At 26.9% G+C, this 18695-nt stretch overlaps 2 protein-coding genes across 2 annotated transcripts; both read right to left on the reverse strand.

Moving 5' to 3' along the window:
* Positions 1-214: 214 nt before the first annotated feature.
* Positions 215-1708, reverse strand: LOC128959363 (zinc finger protein 239-like). The gene has a single exon (XM_054305311.1). It carries the CDS (start codon positions 1286-1288, stop codon positions 215-217), a length of 1074 nt encoding a protein of 357 aa, XP_054161286.1. The 5' UTR covers positions 1289-1708.
* Positions 1387-16126, reverse strand: LOC128959364 (uncharacterized). Its single transcript, XM_054305312.1, has 8 exons — positions 14974-16126; positions 14621-14776; positions 13941-14532; positions 13673-13869; positions 6727-8124; positions 5322-5657; positions 4415-4570; positions 1387-2210 (listed from the first exon to the last, which is right to left on the reverse strand). The coding sequence occupies exons 1-8, from the start codon at positions 16124-16126 to the stop codon at positions 1387-1389; spliced, it is 4812 nt and encodes a 1603-aa protein (XP_054161287.1).
* Positions 16127-18695: the final 2569 nt, after the last annotated feature.

Consider the following 18695-nt stretch of genomic DNA (forward strand, 5'->3'; position numbering starts at 1 on the left):
ATTACTATAAAATATATAAATAAAAACTATCAAAAAAAAACAACTTAACATTAAAGTTTTTTATATAAAATAAAATAAATATAATATTTAAATAATATTTATTATTAAATATTAAATATTTGTAATAACAATAATATCAGTTTATTTATATATATATATAWAATTATTTATATTAATTACCGATAATAATATTATTATTATTATCGCGTTATATCTATTTCCCGTCGACTACTATACCCTTGTGTTTCAWTATATGACTTTTTAGTCTAACAGTGTTTTGTGTACTGTAATCGCATTCAGGCCACGAGCACCGGTAKRTATGCTTACCCTSGTGTCGTTGAATATGCATCACATACGATGATTTACGAAGAAATGTCTTATCACATTCAGGCCATTCGCACCGGTAGACAGTATCACCCGAATGTGTATTCAAATGGTAAATCATATCACAGTTTGWCTTAAACCTACGCTCACATCCCGGCCACTSACACGCGTGCGGACGKGGATYGWYRTTGTCKTTGAYGTGTGTTTTCCGATGTCTAAGATATTSTAGTTTAATWGTAAACGTTTGGTTACAGCCATCGTAATCACAGTTAATGTCCATTTGTTGGTGATGTAGCCGGTGATGCCATTTCTGACGACTAACAGTCTTAAACTGTTTGCCACATAAACGGCATTTGTATTGTTTGATCGACTGGTGTTTGGATTGATGTATACGAAGATCGGTATTATTTCGACAACGTTTGCCACACTTTAGGCAAACCATTGGCAAACTATGTGCCTGTCTGTGCTGATTCAATGGGGCCAACAGTTTTGCACGATAGKGGCAACCAGTTTCCGGATATTGCATGTACGGTATGTCGGGATAGGCATCGGGATGTACAGTCAATCGATGTATATGTAGCAGTTGTTTCATTGAAAATGATTTACGACAATCCCGGCACTCGTATGGCTTATCATCCGAGTGTATGGTTTGATGTTTTTTCAAAGTACTGGCACTTACGGCCCTAAAATTGCACGAATCGATCGGACACTTGAATGTACCTAAATGTTGGTGTCGGTGCTTGTAAAACGATGATCGATCTCTAAATGTTTTCGAACAGCCATCCCATGGACACCGATAGGATGGACGRCCATCCGATTGTTTGATCCGACATTTGATCGGATCAAACAGTTTCATGGCTTTCAGTTCATCAGCCGATTTGATTCGCTTTTGATTAGTTTTACCACTGTTTACCACTTCTACTAGATTTTGATGGATTTTATTATTATTAGTTTTATTGATCATATGATGATCACTCAATTGATGCGATCTTAAATATTCTGGACGACTGGCCAGATAGTTACAGCCATCAATTAAGCACCGGTAGTTAGCTCTATGGTTAGTCAAATGTCTATATAGTGGCGATAATTGTCTAAATGTTTGCTTACAGCCGTCCAATTGGCACCGATATGTGCCATCCGGTTGTCGACAATAGATATATTCAATAGTTTTTGTCTATTACTGTTGTTAACTGTTGTTATTTGTTTTGTCACTTTCATCTTCAATGTACTTCTATTACCACTTCTTTGATAACTGTTGTTGTCGTTGTCATCAGTATTGCAACTCAGATCCCTATCCATTAATTTATGTGTATTTCTATGTCTATTAAGTATGTATTGATTGCGGAACCGTTTCGTACAGTCATTCAAATTGCATTGATATTTAAATAAAGTTTTATTATTTATCTTTTTATTCATCGGTTGATTGACTTTTACCACAACTTCTTCTTCTTCATCATCACTACTACTACTACTACTACTAATGCTATTACACTGTAAACCATCACAACTGTATTCATCTGTTTCGCTACCATTTGATTGACAATTAATATCTTCATTAATATCTCTATTATTATTATTATTATTATTATCATTACTTATATCTTGTTTGCTATTAATAACTTCAACAGTGTCTTCATTTTCATCAATTACTTCACTGATATCATTGTCACTACAATTATTTCTCTGAATTTTGTTGTCTTCATTGATGACCAAATTGTTTGCGACATTTTTATCGGCAATAATTGTTTCGCTAATATTATTATTATCATTACATTCATTGACAGACAATATAGATATCACTAATTCATCAGTCAATTGATTGTCATTTTTAGTATTATTATTATTATGTTTGCAATTATCACTGAATCCATCAATTGATTTGGGATCTGATTAAACATATTAAAAAAAATCAATTATAATACTAATAATAGTTAAATATTATATACCATTTAATGTTATTATATCATATRTACTATCATTTACACCATTGWTATCACAATTTTCATCAATTGATTCATTACTGATAATATTAGTATTGATTTCACAGTTTTGATTGACATTACTATCACTTAAAACATCAGTACTTTGATTGTAATTATCATTGAAATTATCACTTGTTTGACAATCACTTGATTTATGTGTAATGTCTTGAGTTTGTGTCCACACATTCATCAATAGTTTTGAAGATGTTTGACAACCAATTGATTTGTTGACTATTTTATTATATATATATAAAAAAAACAATCATTACTTTAATAATAATAATAATAATAAATATTTTTATTACCATTTATTTCTTGTTTGACTTTAATATCGCTGAAAACATTTTGTTGAATATAATTATAGTTATAATTATCAATAAATTTAGGTTTAATGTCATCAGTTTGTGTTGATTTGCTAACTATTTATCAATAATAATAAATAAATAAATAATTAATTAATAAATATTAATAATAATAATTATAATATTTTTTTCAATACCATTGCTATCGTTCAAGTGATCCAATTGTTTCAATAAATTCAAAGACACGGAACACCTGTTGATATCATTCAGTGATTTAATACTCTGTTTGATCTCATTTTCATCAATAATTTTGTCATCAATTGTATCAATAAATTGCAGATATTTTTCATATTTTTTTGTTAACAATTGATATCTTAATAAATCATTTGTCAAACAATTGACTTCACGTTTGAGTCGATATATCGCTGAATATAATTCATATCGACTTAAATCACATAACAATTCACTAATTGATTGCATTGTTTTTATTATTATTACTATTAATACTTTAATACTATTGATTTTAATTAATAAAAGCTATTCAGCCATTTATAATCTACAAAAATAAAATTTAAAAAAACTAAACTAAAATTAAATATCAAAAAGTTTTTTTGACTCAAAACATCAACAAAAAAACTTTTTAATACATTACATAATATTTATTTAGAAAAAAAATTATTTACAATAGATTACGTCTAACAATACTACTACTACTAGAGAGCGAAAAGTTTCGGACCCGTACCTGATCTGATACCTAAAATCTCGGACTCGGACCTGACCTAACATAGGGTACAAATTTACCTGACCTGACCTGACCTGACCTGACCTGACCTGACCTGACCTGACTATGTAGGTCCGAAAATAATTTTATCAAAAAACAATTTTATTTACTCTATACCCGCAACAAATTTCTCTAAATTAACTTTAATTACTCGGGATTAACGATAACTGATTGTAGATCTAACTTAGATTCTAATAAAGTTAATATGTTATTATTTATTAGATCAAAACCATCATCTTTTGTAATATTTTATGTTTAATTTATACAACTATTTTATAAATAATAATTTAATAAATTTTGTGTTTGATTGTCATATTTTGTAATAATTGTCGTTTAAATAATGAATAAAAAAATTTCGGACCTGACCTGACCAAAAAATTTAGGTGTTCGGACCCGTACCTGATCTGACCTGAGCCCTAGCTTTTACCTGACCTGACCTGACCTGAAAAATCAGGTCAGTTTTCAGTCTCTAACTACTACTAATAATAACTTTAAATTGTATATAATTCATAAATAATAATTATTTTTATTAAAAAAAATTTCATATTTTTATAATTATATAATTTTGTAAATATAAGAGATAATGTCAGGTTAGGTTAGGTTAGATTAGATTAGATTATGTTAGGTTAGGTTAGGTTAGGTTAGATTATGTTAGGTTAGGTTAGGTTATATTAGATTAGGTTAGGTTAGGTTAGGTTAGGTTAGGTTAAGTTAAGTTAGGTTAGGTTAGGTTAGGTTAGGTTAGGTTAGGTTAGATTAGATTAGGTTAGGTTAGGTTAAGTTAGGTTAGGTTAGGTTAGATTAGGTTAGGTTAACCTTTGACCTCAGACTTCTAATATTTTATATACCCGTATACTAGTCATCATACCAGACCCTAATATACCCCCACACACCCGCCTCCTTCGCGGGCCATATAGTAAAGTGCAGTCCAGTATCAGTTTCATTATACATATGATTTATTTATTTTTTTTAAATAATCGATAAGTTTGTTGTCTTTTATTTTTTTTGGGTCAGCTACCCTTTACCTTTTGCGTGTGTCCGTTGGCACCGAAACCTACCCCATCCATTATCGGCTTCAAATGTCATTTCTTTTTTGCATTGCGTACAGGCCATGCCGTCCGGTATAACCAAAAGTCCGACTTGATTTAACCATATTTTACACCTCTCTTTGCTGACCAATACTTCAGTTGATAGTTTAAATAAATTCATTATTTGTGAGATATATGAATTATTGAATGACTAAAGTGAATGAACATTCCTTTATATAGTAGTTTATGTGTACTATTTAATTATTTTTATTTCCTATTTATTATTTATTTAATAACTTATTATAATCCTATTAGTATAGTGTATTGTATAGTATAGTATAGTATAGTATATTGTAGTGTATTGTATAGTACAGTATAGTATAGTATAGTATTTACTGCTATATTCATTATACCATACAATGACCCTTTGACCCCATGTATAACCCAAACCTTTGATTTGCGGCCATTGACACTTATATATCTATAAACTATAATCAATAAGGATTCTAAAAATATGCAACTGACCTCTCTCCTAATTAGCCTAGATACCAAACCCCTGCCTCGTTTACTTTACCGGTACTACTCTTCAATTGCTTTCTTCTTCTTCCTTCTTGTCTTTGATTACTGTTTTGTCTGATATGTTGTTTAGTGTCGACACCCGTATTGTTGTTGTTGTCGACCACAGTATTGCTAATCAAATCCCTATCCATTAATTTATGTGTATTTCTATGTCTATTAAGTATGTATTCATTGCGGAACCGTTTCGTACAGTCATTGCATTGATATTTAAATTTCAAAGTTTTAGTCATATTTTTATTAATCATCGGTTGATTGACTTTTACCACAACTTCTTCTTCATCATCACTACTACTACTACTACTACTACTACTACTACTACTACTACTCTGTAAACCCTTACAACTGTTGTATACATCTGTTTCGCTACAATTTGATTGACAATCAATGTCTTCATTAATATCTCTATTATTATTATTATTATTATCATTACTTATATCTTGTTTGCTATTAATAACTTCAATAGTATCTCCATTTTCATCAATTACTTCACTGATATCATTGTTATTCATATTATTTTTCTGAATTTTGTTGTCTTCATTGATGACCACATTGTTTGCGACATTTTTATCGGCAATTGTTTCGCTAATATTATTATTATTATCATTACATTCATTGCTTGACAATACAGGTATCACTAATACATCAGTCAATTGATTGATATCTTTAGTATTATTAGTTTGTTTGAAATTATCAATCAATTTATCTGTTAATTTAGGATCTGATTGATTAAACAAAATAAAAATTAATATTAATTAATAATAATAATAATAATAATATTTGTTTGACAWCCAATTGATTTGTTAACTATTTTTTTATACAAAATATAAATTTATATAAAACTTTTAATAACTATTTATTTTTTTTATATACCATTTGTGTCTATCAAGTGATCCAATTGTTTCAATAAATCCAAAGACACGGAACACCTGTTGATATCATTCAGTGATTTAATACTATTTTTGATCTCATTTTCATCAATAATTGTGTCATCAATTGTATCAATAAATTGCAGATATTTTTCATATTTTTTTGTTAACAATTGATATCTTAATAAATCATTTGTCAAACAATTGACTTCACGTTTGAGTCGATATATCACTGAATATAATTCATATCGACTTAAATCACATAACAATTCACTAATTGATTGCATTATTATTATTATTATTTATTTTAATTAATTAATTACTTAACTAAATAATCACTAAATTTAATAACAATCAGACATTACTTAGAAAAATAATTTTATTTTTTAAAAATCTAAAATAAARCGCAAAAAGTTTTAACTCAAAAAACTTTTTTTTATTTAAAAAAAACTTTTAAAATTACWTAATATTTATTTATTTTTATAAATTATTTACAATAGATTACGTCTACAAATAATAATAATAACTTTAAATTGAATATAATATTGAAAAATAATTAATTTTAAAACTTTTTTTTGTTATCATTATTTAATTTTAGTTTAGTTTTAGTTTAGAAAATAGTTTAAATATTATTAAACTGTTTTTAATTATGATTGCCTTAATGTTATAGTTTTTTTTGCAAAAAAAATTATAATTATGTGTAATAAAATAAACTATAAAATAAAAATTTAAAACTTTTAATTAAATTAATTATAACATTATAATACAAATATAAATAGTTTAGAAAATTTTTAAAATATTAAGATAAATATTTACTGAAATTATACCGTAATATCTATTTGTTGTTGTCGTCGACTACTATACCCTTGTGTTTCATTATATGACTTTTAAGTCTAACAGTGTTTTGTGTACTGTAATCGCATTCAGGCCACGAGCACCGGTAGGTATGTTTACCCTCGTGTCTGGCCATATGCATTATATACGATGATTTTACTATAAATGACTTATCACATTCTGGCCAATCGCACCGGTAGACAATATCACCCGAATGTGTATTCAAATGGTAAGTCATCGCAGCGTTTGTCACAAACCTACGGTCACATCCCGGCCACTCACACACGTGCGGACGGGGATCGACATCGGGGTTGTTGTTCTTGTCGTGTGTTTTCTGATGTCTAAGATATTTTAGTTTAATAGTAAACGTTTGGTTACAGCCATCGTAATCACATTGATAGTCTCCGTGTTGATGATGTAACTGATAATGATTTCTACGATTTCTAATTGTTTTAAACAGTTTGCCACACAATTGGCATTTAAATTGTTTAACCGACTGGTGTCTGGATTGATGGTGTAGTTGGAGGTCATAATTACTTCTGAAACGTTTACCACAATCCAGACAACTAACTGGTAGGCTATGTTGTTGTTGATGTTTTTTGAATGAACCCAACAGTTTTGTCTGATAAGTACAACCCGATTCCGGGCACTGTCTAAACGGTATGTCCGGATAGGCATCGGGATGTACTACCAATCGATGATTGTATAGCAATAGTTGTCGGGAAAAATATTTATCACAATCCCGACATCCGAACGATTTGTCCGATGAATGTATAATTTGATGTATATTCAAATGATAGTCACTGCGGCCTAGAAAACCGCAATCGGTTAGCGGGCACCTGTATGTACCCAGATGTATGTGACGGTGTTGGCCCAATGAATTTAATGATCTAAATATCTTTGAACAGCCATCCCATGGACACCGATAAGTGCCATCCGGTTGACGACATTTTTTCGTATTAAACAGTTTCATGGCTTTCAGTTCATCTTCTGATTGAATTCGCTTTACTTTCTTCTTCTTCGTCTTTTTCTGTTTAACTGTTTGTCTAACTTTAGTGTCGTTTACTTTACCGGTACTACTCTTCGATGGCTTTCTTCCTCTTCCTCCTAGTCTTTGATGATTGTTTTGTCTGACATTTTGTTGTTGTTTAGTATTCAAATCCCTATCCAATAATTGATGTGTATTTCTATGTCTATTAAGTATGTATTCATTGCGGAACCGTTTCGTACAGTCATTGAAATTGCATTGATATTTAAATTTCAAAGTTTTATTCAACGGTTGTCTGACTTTTACCACCAATTCTTCTTCTTCTTCATCACCACTCTTGAAGTCATCACTACAACAACTGTATACATCTGTTTCGCTATCATTTGTTAATTGATTGTTATTGTCTTCATGTAAGATGTCTTCTATATATTCTTCATCATCTGTTTCGTTGTCAATATTATTACAGTTATTATTATTATTATTATTATTATTAACTAATTTAGTCAATACTTTAGTATTATTATTATAATTATCTTCATTTACATCATTGTTATCATAATAATTGTTTTCATCATTAATTGATTCACTGATAATATTAGTATTGATTTCCAAGTTTTGATTGACATTACTATCACTTAAAACTTTACTATTACTTTGATTGCTATTATCATCACTTGTTTTATGTGTAATAATACTACTAATAATGTCTTGAGTTTGTGTCCACACATTCATCGATAGTGTTGTTGATGAAGATGTTTGACAACCAATTGATTTGTTAACTATTTTACGATTTAAACAAAATATAAATTAATTAAAAACTTTTAATAACTATTTATTATTTATTTTTTATATACCATTTGTGTCCATCAAGTGATCCAATTGTTTCATAAAATCCAAAGACACGGAACACCTATTGATATCATTCAGTGATTTAATACTCTGTTTGATCTCATTTTCATCAATAATTTTGTCATCAATTGTATCAATAAATTGCAGATATTTTTCATATTTTTTTGTTAACAATTGATATCTTAATAAATCATTTGTCAAACAATTGACTTCACGTTTGAGTCGATATATCGCTGAATATAATTCATATCGACTTAAATCACATAACAATTCATTAATTGATTGCATTATTATTATTACTATTAATACTTTAAATACTATTTATTTTAATTCAATTTCTTTAAAAAAAAATAATTATTTGAAATACAAACACATTTAATAATATTATTATTACATAATATTTATTAATACAAACATATATACACTGTATATAACAATCAATAGATTACGTCTACATTTTTTAACTAACTTTATTAAAATAAATTCAAAAAATATTAATTAGTTTTTTAACTTTTAAAATTTAATTCAATTGATTTAATTATATAATATTTTTAAATTCAAAAAAATTATATAATTAATTTTTACTATTTATTTAAATAGTTATATGAAAATTAATTTATTAATGTTATTTAAAAAAATAAAACTGTAATTTATTAATCTTATATATTTATTATATAGTTATATATTATTGCTAATAGACTAGGTATAGGTAAGTAAATTATTTATTTTTAATTTTTTTTTGTATATATTTATATACAGTATATAGTTATTATTACAAATTAAAATACAAAAATTATTATATAATATTAATTAAATATTTTTATTTTATAAATAAATTAATATTATAATTGAATAATTTAGCTTTAATTAATAATTACATTAATAAAATCTAATTTTTTAGCTAATAAAACTAAAATAATTTTTATTTTCTAAAWTTTTTTTATTTTATATTCTAATTAGTGTTTTATTTTTTGGATAAATAATGTATAATATATTACACTATTTTATGATATTTACTAAAACTATTTATTTAAACTATTTATTTAAAAAAATTTACTTTACTTGTAGTTGTTTTACAAACTGTAATTTATTAATTATAGCTATTTATTTCATAGTTAAATATTCTAGCAAATATTATTACTATTAGTTTTTATGAAAAAGAAAAAATATTTATATTTCATATGTTTTTCAAAAAAAACTTGAAAAGTTTTGTTTTCTGAAATCTATAATGGCTTTTTGAGTCTGTCTGTCTGTCTGTGTGTAGCATTTCATTTTGCGAATTTTGAAATTCTGACTTCAGATTCGGTTAGAGGACTACTAATAATGTATTGAAAAGTTGCATTAAAATTTTGATATCTCTTCGGGATCATAGAGAAAATGGCGGCCAAAATTAAGAAAATTTTTAGAAATTTTTTTATTAAGTATAGATTTGAATAAAGGATCAAAAACAAGCTGAAAAATATGCATTAAAATTTTGATATCTCTTCGGGAACAGAGAAAATGGCGGTTAAAGTAAAAAAATGGTAATGTATGGTAATGTATGGTAATGTATGGTAATGTATGGTAATGTATGGTAATGTATGGTAATGTATGGTAATGTATGGTAATGTATGGTAAGGTATGGTAATGTATGGTAATGTATGGTAATGTATGGTTAGGTTAGGTTAGGTCAAACAGAATTTTTTTTAATATTTTAATAAATAATATTACTTAAAAGTGCTGTCTTACTATAAATCAAACTTATAAATACTGTTATTAAATAATGTTGAAGTTTACAAAATAATAAAGTTAACGTATTAATAAAGATGATGCAAAAATAAATTATGATTAAATAAAAGAATATATATATTAGAAATACATTATTGATAAAAGAAAAAATTCTGAAATCTATAATGGCTTTTTGAGTCTGTCTGTCTGTGTGTAGCATTTCATTTTGCGAATTTTGAAATTCTGACTTCAGATTCGGTTAGAGGACTACTAATAATGTATTGAAAAGTTTAATTAAGATTTTGATATCTCTTCGGGAACATAGACAAAATAGCGGCCAAATTAAAAAAAATTAAGAAAATTTTTTTTAAGTATAGATTTGAATATAGCATCAAAAACAAGAATAAAAAATATACATTAAAATTTTGATATCTCTTCGGGAACATAGAGAAAATGGCGGCTAAAGTAAAAAAAAAATTTTAGAAATTTTTTTATTAAGTATAGATTTGAATAAAGGATCAAAAACAAGCTGAAAAAATATACATTAAAATTTTGATATCTCTTCGGGAACATAGAGAAAATGGCGGCTAAAGTAAAAAAATTTTAGAAATTTTTTTATTAAGTATAGATTTGAATAAAGGATCAAAAACAAGCTGAAAAATATGCATTAAAATTTTGATATCTCTTCGGGAACAGAGAAAATGGCGGCTAAAGTAAAAAAATGGTAATGTATGGTAATGTATGGTAATGTATGGTAATGTATGGTAATGTATGGTAATGTATGGTAATGTATGGTAATGTATGGTAATGTATGGTTAGGTTAGGTTAGGTCAAACAGAAATTTTTTTAATATTTTAATAAATAATATTACTTAAAAGTGCTGTCTTACTATAAATCAAACTTATAAATACTGTTATTAAATAATGTTGAAGTTTACAAAATAATAAAGTTAACGTATTAATAAAGATGATGCAAAAATAAATTATGATTAAATAAAAGAATATATATATTAGAAATACATTATTGATAAAAGAAAAAATTCTGAAATCTATAATGGCTTTTTGAGTCTGTGTCTGTGTGTAGCATTTCATTTTGCGAATTTTGAAATTCTGACTTCAGATTCGGTTAGAGGACTACTAATAATGTATTGAAAAGTTTAATTAAGATTTTGATATCTCTTCGGGAACATAGACAAAATGGCGGCCAAATTAAAAAAAATTAAGAAAATTTTTTTTAAGTATAGATTTGAATATAGCATCAAAAACAAGAATAAAAAATATACATTAAAATTTTGATATCTCTTCGGGAACATAGAGAAAATGGCGGCTAAAGTAAAAAAATTTTAGAAATTTTTTTATTAAGTATAGATTTGAATAAAGGATCAAAAACAAGCTGAAAAATATGCATTAAAATTTTGATATCTCTTCGGGAACAGAGAAAATGGCGGCTAAAGTAAAAAAATGGTAATGTATGGTAATGTATGGTAATGTATGGTAATGTATGGTAATGTATGGTAATGTATGGTAATGTATGGTAATGTATGGTAATGTATGGTAATGTATGGTTAGGTTAGGTTAGGTCAAACAGAAATTTTTTTAATATTTTAATAAATAATATTACTTAAAAGTGCTGTCTTACTATAAATCAAACTTATAAATACTGTTATTAAATAATGTTGAAGTTTACAAAATAATAAAGTTAACGTATTAATAAAGATGATGCAAAAATAAATTATGATTAAATAAAAGAATATATATATTAGAAATACATTATTGATAAAAGAAAAAATTCTGAAATCTATAATGGCTTTTTGAGTCTGTGTCTGTGTGTAGCATTTCATTTTGCGAATTTTGAAATTCTGACTTCAGATTCGGTTAGATGACTACTAATAATGTATTGAAAAGTTTAATTAAGATTTTGATATCTCTTCGGGAACATAGACAAAATGGCGGCCAAATTAAAAAAAATTAAGAAAATTTTTTTTAAGTATAGATTTGAATATAGCATCAAAAACAAGAATAAAAAATATACATTAAAATTTTGATATCTCTTCGGGAACATAAAGAAAATGGCGGCCAAAGTAAAAAAAATTAGGTAAAAATTTTAACGTTTAGAATTGTAAAGAGTATCAAAAATATGATATAATATATCAGTATAATTTTTTTTAAAAATGGCGGCAAAAGTATAAAAAATTTTAAGAATTTTTTTTAAATATAGATTTGAAGAAAAAATCAAAAACAAGGATAAAAAATATGCATTAAATTTTGATATCTACGGGAACAAAAAGAATAAGTATAAGCGGCAAATGTATAATTATAGATTATTATTTTGTTATACTACATCATTTGATACCCCACATGACTATAGTTTTTTATTTTGTCATACTTAATCATTTGATACCATACATTACAATATTTATATTATGTATATTTGACCAGTTTTTAAATTTTTATGTTATTATATAGCCGCTATAATTATAAAACTAATAGTTTTCAATGTTATTCAAGTTTTTTTTCTGAAAATGCTTTCTAGCATTCTTAACTGGTTTTAAATAATTTTTAATTTAGCAATTTATATACTATGTATCAAAAAATATAGTTTACTTATTCTACAGTATAATAAATAAAATATATACAGTATAAATCACTGTATAAATACTATTTGTATTATATAAAATATTTTTAAAAATTAATAATTTTTTTACAAAAAAAAACTTTAAACTCAATTAATTAATTAAAATTTATATTATGCATTTTATAACTTACTAGTCTATGTTTTAATTAATAATAATATAGATAATTTTTTATTTAAAAAACACATTTAATTAAAATTACTATTTGTTTTCATTTCAATAATGAATTTTATATTAGATTTATAAAAAATGTATTTATATACAATTTATTTTGACTAAATAAATTATAGTTATTTACTCTAGTAAATTTCTGTATATATAAAAAACTAATTATTAACTATTAGTATAACTATTAAATTATTAAATTATCTAGGTTATACACATTAATCAATAATAATTATTAATATGATTTTATTTTTGTAGCTAAATTTACATAGTTTAATTAATAGAGAAAAATTTCATTAATTAATTAGTATAACACAGGTTATTTTCAAAAAAAAAGTTTTTTAATAATTTATTAATTTTATATACATTTATCAATTATTATTATAAATTTAATTATTTAGTTAAATCAGTTAAAATATTTAGTATTTTTATATAACAATTATATAAAATATTAATAAACTGTAATTTAATTATTTTTTAAAAATATATATTTTAATGATTAGTATTAAACACTAGTTATTATAATTATTTTAAAATATCGCGCTTATCATAATCGTATAGCAGAGATCTTAATAATGTAATAAAAAATTGACACTGATCAAATTGTTTTAATCTATCAATTATAGGACTATAACTATCCAGATTTTGGACTATAGCTCCGGTATCTATAGACMATTCCCTAAAACTGGCCAACACTTGGCGACAGTCGGGTCTCTTATTTCTAAACGTTGATAACATTTCCAGTAAACAWGTTTGCAATTTATAGATAGCTTTATTAAATAATTTTTGTTGTTGATTATTATTATTATTATCATGTTGTGAATAATTTGATCTAGATAATTTTTGATAATAAAAATATGATAATAGTAATAATTATTTTAAAATTTTTTTTGGTAAACTTACTCGGGAACTTTAAACTCATAGATATCTATATCAAACAATTTCGTTGAGATAACCGCTAGACTGTAGACATCCGCTTTGTGATTGTATACCTGACCGGCCCTAACCTCCGGTGCCTCGTATACCAGTGTACCGACACCTGCCGAGTGTTTGTAGGCCGGCCGTTCATGTATGGCCCGATCGTGTAGAGTGGCCAGTCCAAAATCGCACAGCAGGACATATCGATTGGACATCAAACCGTAGTACTGGATGAGCAGGTTATCGGGTTTGAGATCCCTGTGTATAATAGGACGGGGCGTCAAACTGTGCAAATGGTCGACAGCTTCAAGGATTTCGCGAAATACATGACACCATAGATAGTATTCAACTATACCTAACCTATTGTTGTCAGTCGCTTGTTGTTGTTGTTGTCTATTGAAAGCCTGGTGTCTAAGACTAAGTACTTGACGCAAACTACCCGCACAGTTAGCCATCTGTATGTAGAGTACAGGTCCTTCAATCCATGAGTTTAGATATTCGACTACATACAGGGAACGTACGTTTATCATGTTTTTGGTTTCATCCAGCACCCGCCTAACAGTTTGATCGGTTAGATCTGTAGTATTATTAGTATAAAGCACCGGTAGGTTAGATTAACTTTGATTATTACTATTGATATCATGTAGTAATAGATACTATAGTACCTTTTAAATTGATAATTTTCATAGCAAAACAGCTAATACTATCCAGGTCATCACCACGTAACTTTGTATCTTTAGGTTTAACCATACATACACTACCGAAACTACCGGAGCCCATGTGTTTGACCACATCGAATAGCCGATCAAATTGACCAGAACCTTGATTAGATAAAAAATTAATTAATTAATACATTAAAATAAATTATTGATTATTTTTATTAAAAAATACAGTGTTTTTTTGTTGATAATATACTTAGTTATAACCACTTAATATTGTAATTAATTGTAATATTAATTGTTAAATAAATAAAACTTAATAATATATTATAAATAACTAATTTATTACACATAATTACCGTTGATTTGTTGTTGATTATTATTATCAATACAATAATTAACCACAAATTCATCGCTACTTAAATCAATTGTCTTATATGTTAATTGCATATTAACTGCATAATAGTCTAATATATTGTTGAACACTGTTTTCATTGTCTCGAAATTATCTGTTAATTCATAGACTTTAGTATCATCGTCATCATCATCAGCACCGGTAGCTAATAGTGCAACTCGGGTGCACTCCTCGCTATGCAAAGCAGTATAATAAGCGGTAACACTGTAAATACCATTAACATGAAGCTCATCATTGTTGTCCACAAACTCGACAGGCCTTACATCACAGTCATTGTTGTTGTTGTTGTTGTTGTTGTTGTTGTTGTTATCACTATAGAGTACCTGTCCATCGGTGGTCAGATAGTAGGCGTAACGAGTTGATGGACAAATGCTGACAACATTTTTAGCTAACTGTCTAATAGGACGAGCCCTACCCCTATCGACAGATCCCCAGATATATACCTGTCCGGCACTGGTAAGTGCCAGTCGTGTGCCGACACCACTGCACTGGACAGTAGTAATCGTATCGGTATTGTCGGCGAAATCAACTTTAGTTAGTCTGAAATCATTATCCGGCGATTCATTCGACAACATCAGTACATTGCTATACAATGTCGGCCACTCGCATACTTGGCCATCGATGGTCAGACCTACGGCCCAGTATAGACCGCAACTCAGGTCAACAATTTCCATGTTGTTGTTGTTGTTGTTGTTGACCAGTTCGGGCACTGGTTCGGGTCGTATAAAGTGTTTCTCATAGTTTCGGTGACCCGAATGCCAGCCCCAGTGCAGGACCCGATTGTCACCAGTTAAGGCATACATAAAATATTGGCCACTAATCAGTCGGCGTACACGTCGGCCGCTAAGCTCGGGTAGTGGTTCGGGTGATTCAACAGTTTGATAGTGACCTAAACCCAGACAACCGTATTCATTGGATCCCATGGCGAAACACTGGTCATTATTGTTGTGATCATCGGAGGTGATAAACACCAGGTTTTGGCCTTCCGTATCGTCAAATATGTGAAACACTTTGATGACATCCCGGAGCAAATCGTTTGGTATTATTTTAGCCGAAATATTAAATTTTGATAGTATATACTGGGCTGAGGTACTCATAATTTTTTAAATAATAATTTATATAATTAATAGAAACTTTAAGTTAATTATTAAAATATTATTATCATTATTTTATTTACAAACTAAATAAATAAAACAAAAAATAATTTTATACTAAAAATTTAATAACAACAACAATAATAATACTATAATAATATATAACTTTTATCTAATCAAGGTTATAAACATTATCTAATAAAAATAGTATAGTTATAGTATTGTATGGATATAAAACCAGTTTAACATTAAATATTTGTTTTTTTTATTTATATTTATATAATTTTATAAACAAATTACAATATTTATAGTTAAAATATATAGTTGTATTTATTTATTGCAAATGTAATAATAAATTTTTGTTATTGAAAACTGTAATAACTAAATAGCTTAACATTTAATTAAAATAAATAAAATTTTAATAATCTAGAAATCATAGAGAGTTTGGTTTAATAATTTATTTTTAATTATTATTATTAAAAATATTAATATTAGATATAAAATATATATTATACTATTTATATATATATTTATTAATAAAAATATTATATATTTATAACTTATTAAAATTAAAACATTTTTTTATTCAAAATGTATATATATATATATATAGTATTATTAATAATAAATTTTAAAAAATAAATTCAAAATTTTTTCATCAAATCATTAATCAATAAATAAGTTGAAACTATTTGACAACAATAACGATAGAGTATATAGTTATTTATGGCAAACATATTCAGACACCAGAAACCGATATCCGTATCGGAAAGCCATTCATTAAACTCCATAATCAATAACCGGTGTTTTCAATGATAACCGTTGGCGTTGTCGGCCATCCGTTAGCTGGACATCAACGAGATAGCGGTGTAGTAATGGTCGGGACCAATGGGCACACTTGTTGACCGATGCCAATAMATAGTTAATAAGTGCTAGTAGAAAAACACTGTTGGCCAGTCCATAGACGGCTGCACCGATAACATAGTGATTGGATTCAGGATGTAGGGCCACATAGACAGACATATCGGTTTCGGGTGTAAATATAAAATACAATACAAATATTACCCGATTGTAAACTCGATTCAATTGGGCAATCGATTTGACAATCTGGCGATAGTCGTCCAGTGAACGGGTTAGTAGACCCAGGTTTGACTGTTTGAGACTACAGGCTAACCGGGCGTTAACTTCCAGTAACTGGTATTTTACATAACTACTGTTGAATATAGGTTTAACAATACAATAAATAGTACGGCAATTGAAATGTATATTTCGGCAATAGATATGACTGACCATAGGATGACCGATATAAGTGGAAACTGTATGTGTTGTTGTTGGGAATCGGCATTAATAAAATAGGGTAGTACTGTAGTGGGAACCGATAGCAAAATCATACTGACTATCATAAACCAAATCAAATAATCATTGATAACTGTGGCCAACAAAAACATTTTGCGGCCAAATCGGCGTTGATTTTGTCTATTCAATCGGCAATTATTATGATTATTATTACTTCGGATATTATTGAACATTTGAATGGGATATAACTGTCCGATCCATTCATAGTAGAAATATATAGCTATCTGTCCCATAACCAGAGCACAGGACAAACATACCTGAGCTGACATAATGCTAGAGTTGCCCAACAGATACAAGCCATTGGCCGTATAGTCTATGACTGTTGTATTGTCGCCTAACAGAGCTGATATGGCATACCTCAGGAAAGTTAGCATAAATGCCAGTCTCAACAGCAAAGCGATGACTACTCTACGAGAGGACAGTCTATACCTATGTTGTTGTTGTTGATTATGACGGTGACTATAATCGTCAAAATTTTCAGCTATTAATATATAGTTTTTTGAACAAAAATTGTCGACTTTATCGATAAAACTATCAATCGTTGCTTTATTTTCCAAATAGTTATCAAATTTTGTTTTCAATAATAACTTTAGATTTTTTAGTTTATTTCTGTTTGTAAAAAAAATAATTTATAAACTTTTATCATATGATATATATATAATCTATATAATATATATATGATATAATACTTGTAATTATTGCCAAAACTATTAATCCATATGTTATTAACTAAATTAGTTAATGTCGTTAATAATTTTACATTTTTTAGTTTATTGTAAATAAACATTTTGTATATATATTAAATAAAGAGTTATTATATTTGTTTTTAACTTATATAATTTAATTAAAAATAATGATAATATTTAACATTAAATTAATAATTTTGTAAACTTATTTTACTTGTTAGTGAAAAAAATTTCTACTAATTTAATTTATTAGGTTTTAGTTAATAATATTTATTTCAATGACATTATGTTTATATTTTTATGTGTACTAGTATTACATTTTATTTATGATATATTATATATTTTATTTTATTAATAATTATAATATTATTATTATTTAAAATATTTTATGACTTATTTTATGTTTATATATTTTTTATTACTATTTTTGATTGATTATTAAAATTCACACAATTTTTACATTTATTCAATAAAACTATATATAAAATAGATTTTAATAATAAAAAAACAATATTTTTAAAAATTATCAG

Source organism: Oppia nitens, unplaced genomic scaffold (assembly GCF_028296485.1).
Source record: "Oppia nitens isolate AA-2021 unplaced genomic scaffold, nextdenovo-longstitch-racon4-pilon3 scaffold48_pilon_pilon_pilon, whole genome shotgun sequence".
Lineage (NCBI taxonomy): Eukaryota > Metazoa > Arthropoda > Arachnida > Sarcoptiformes > Oppiidae > Oppia > Oppia nitens.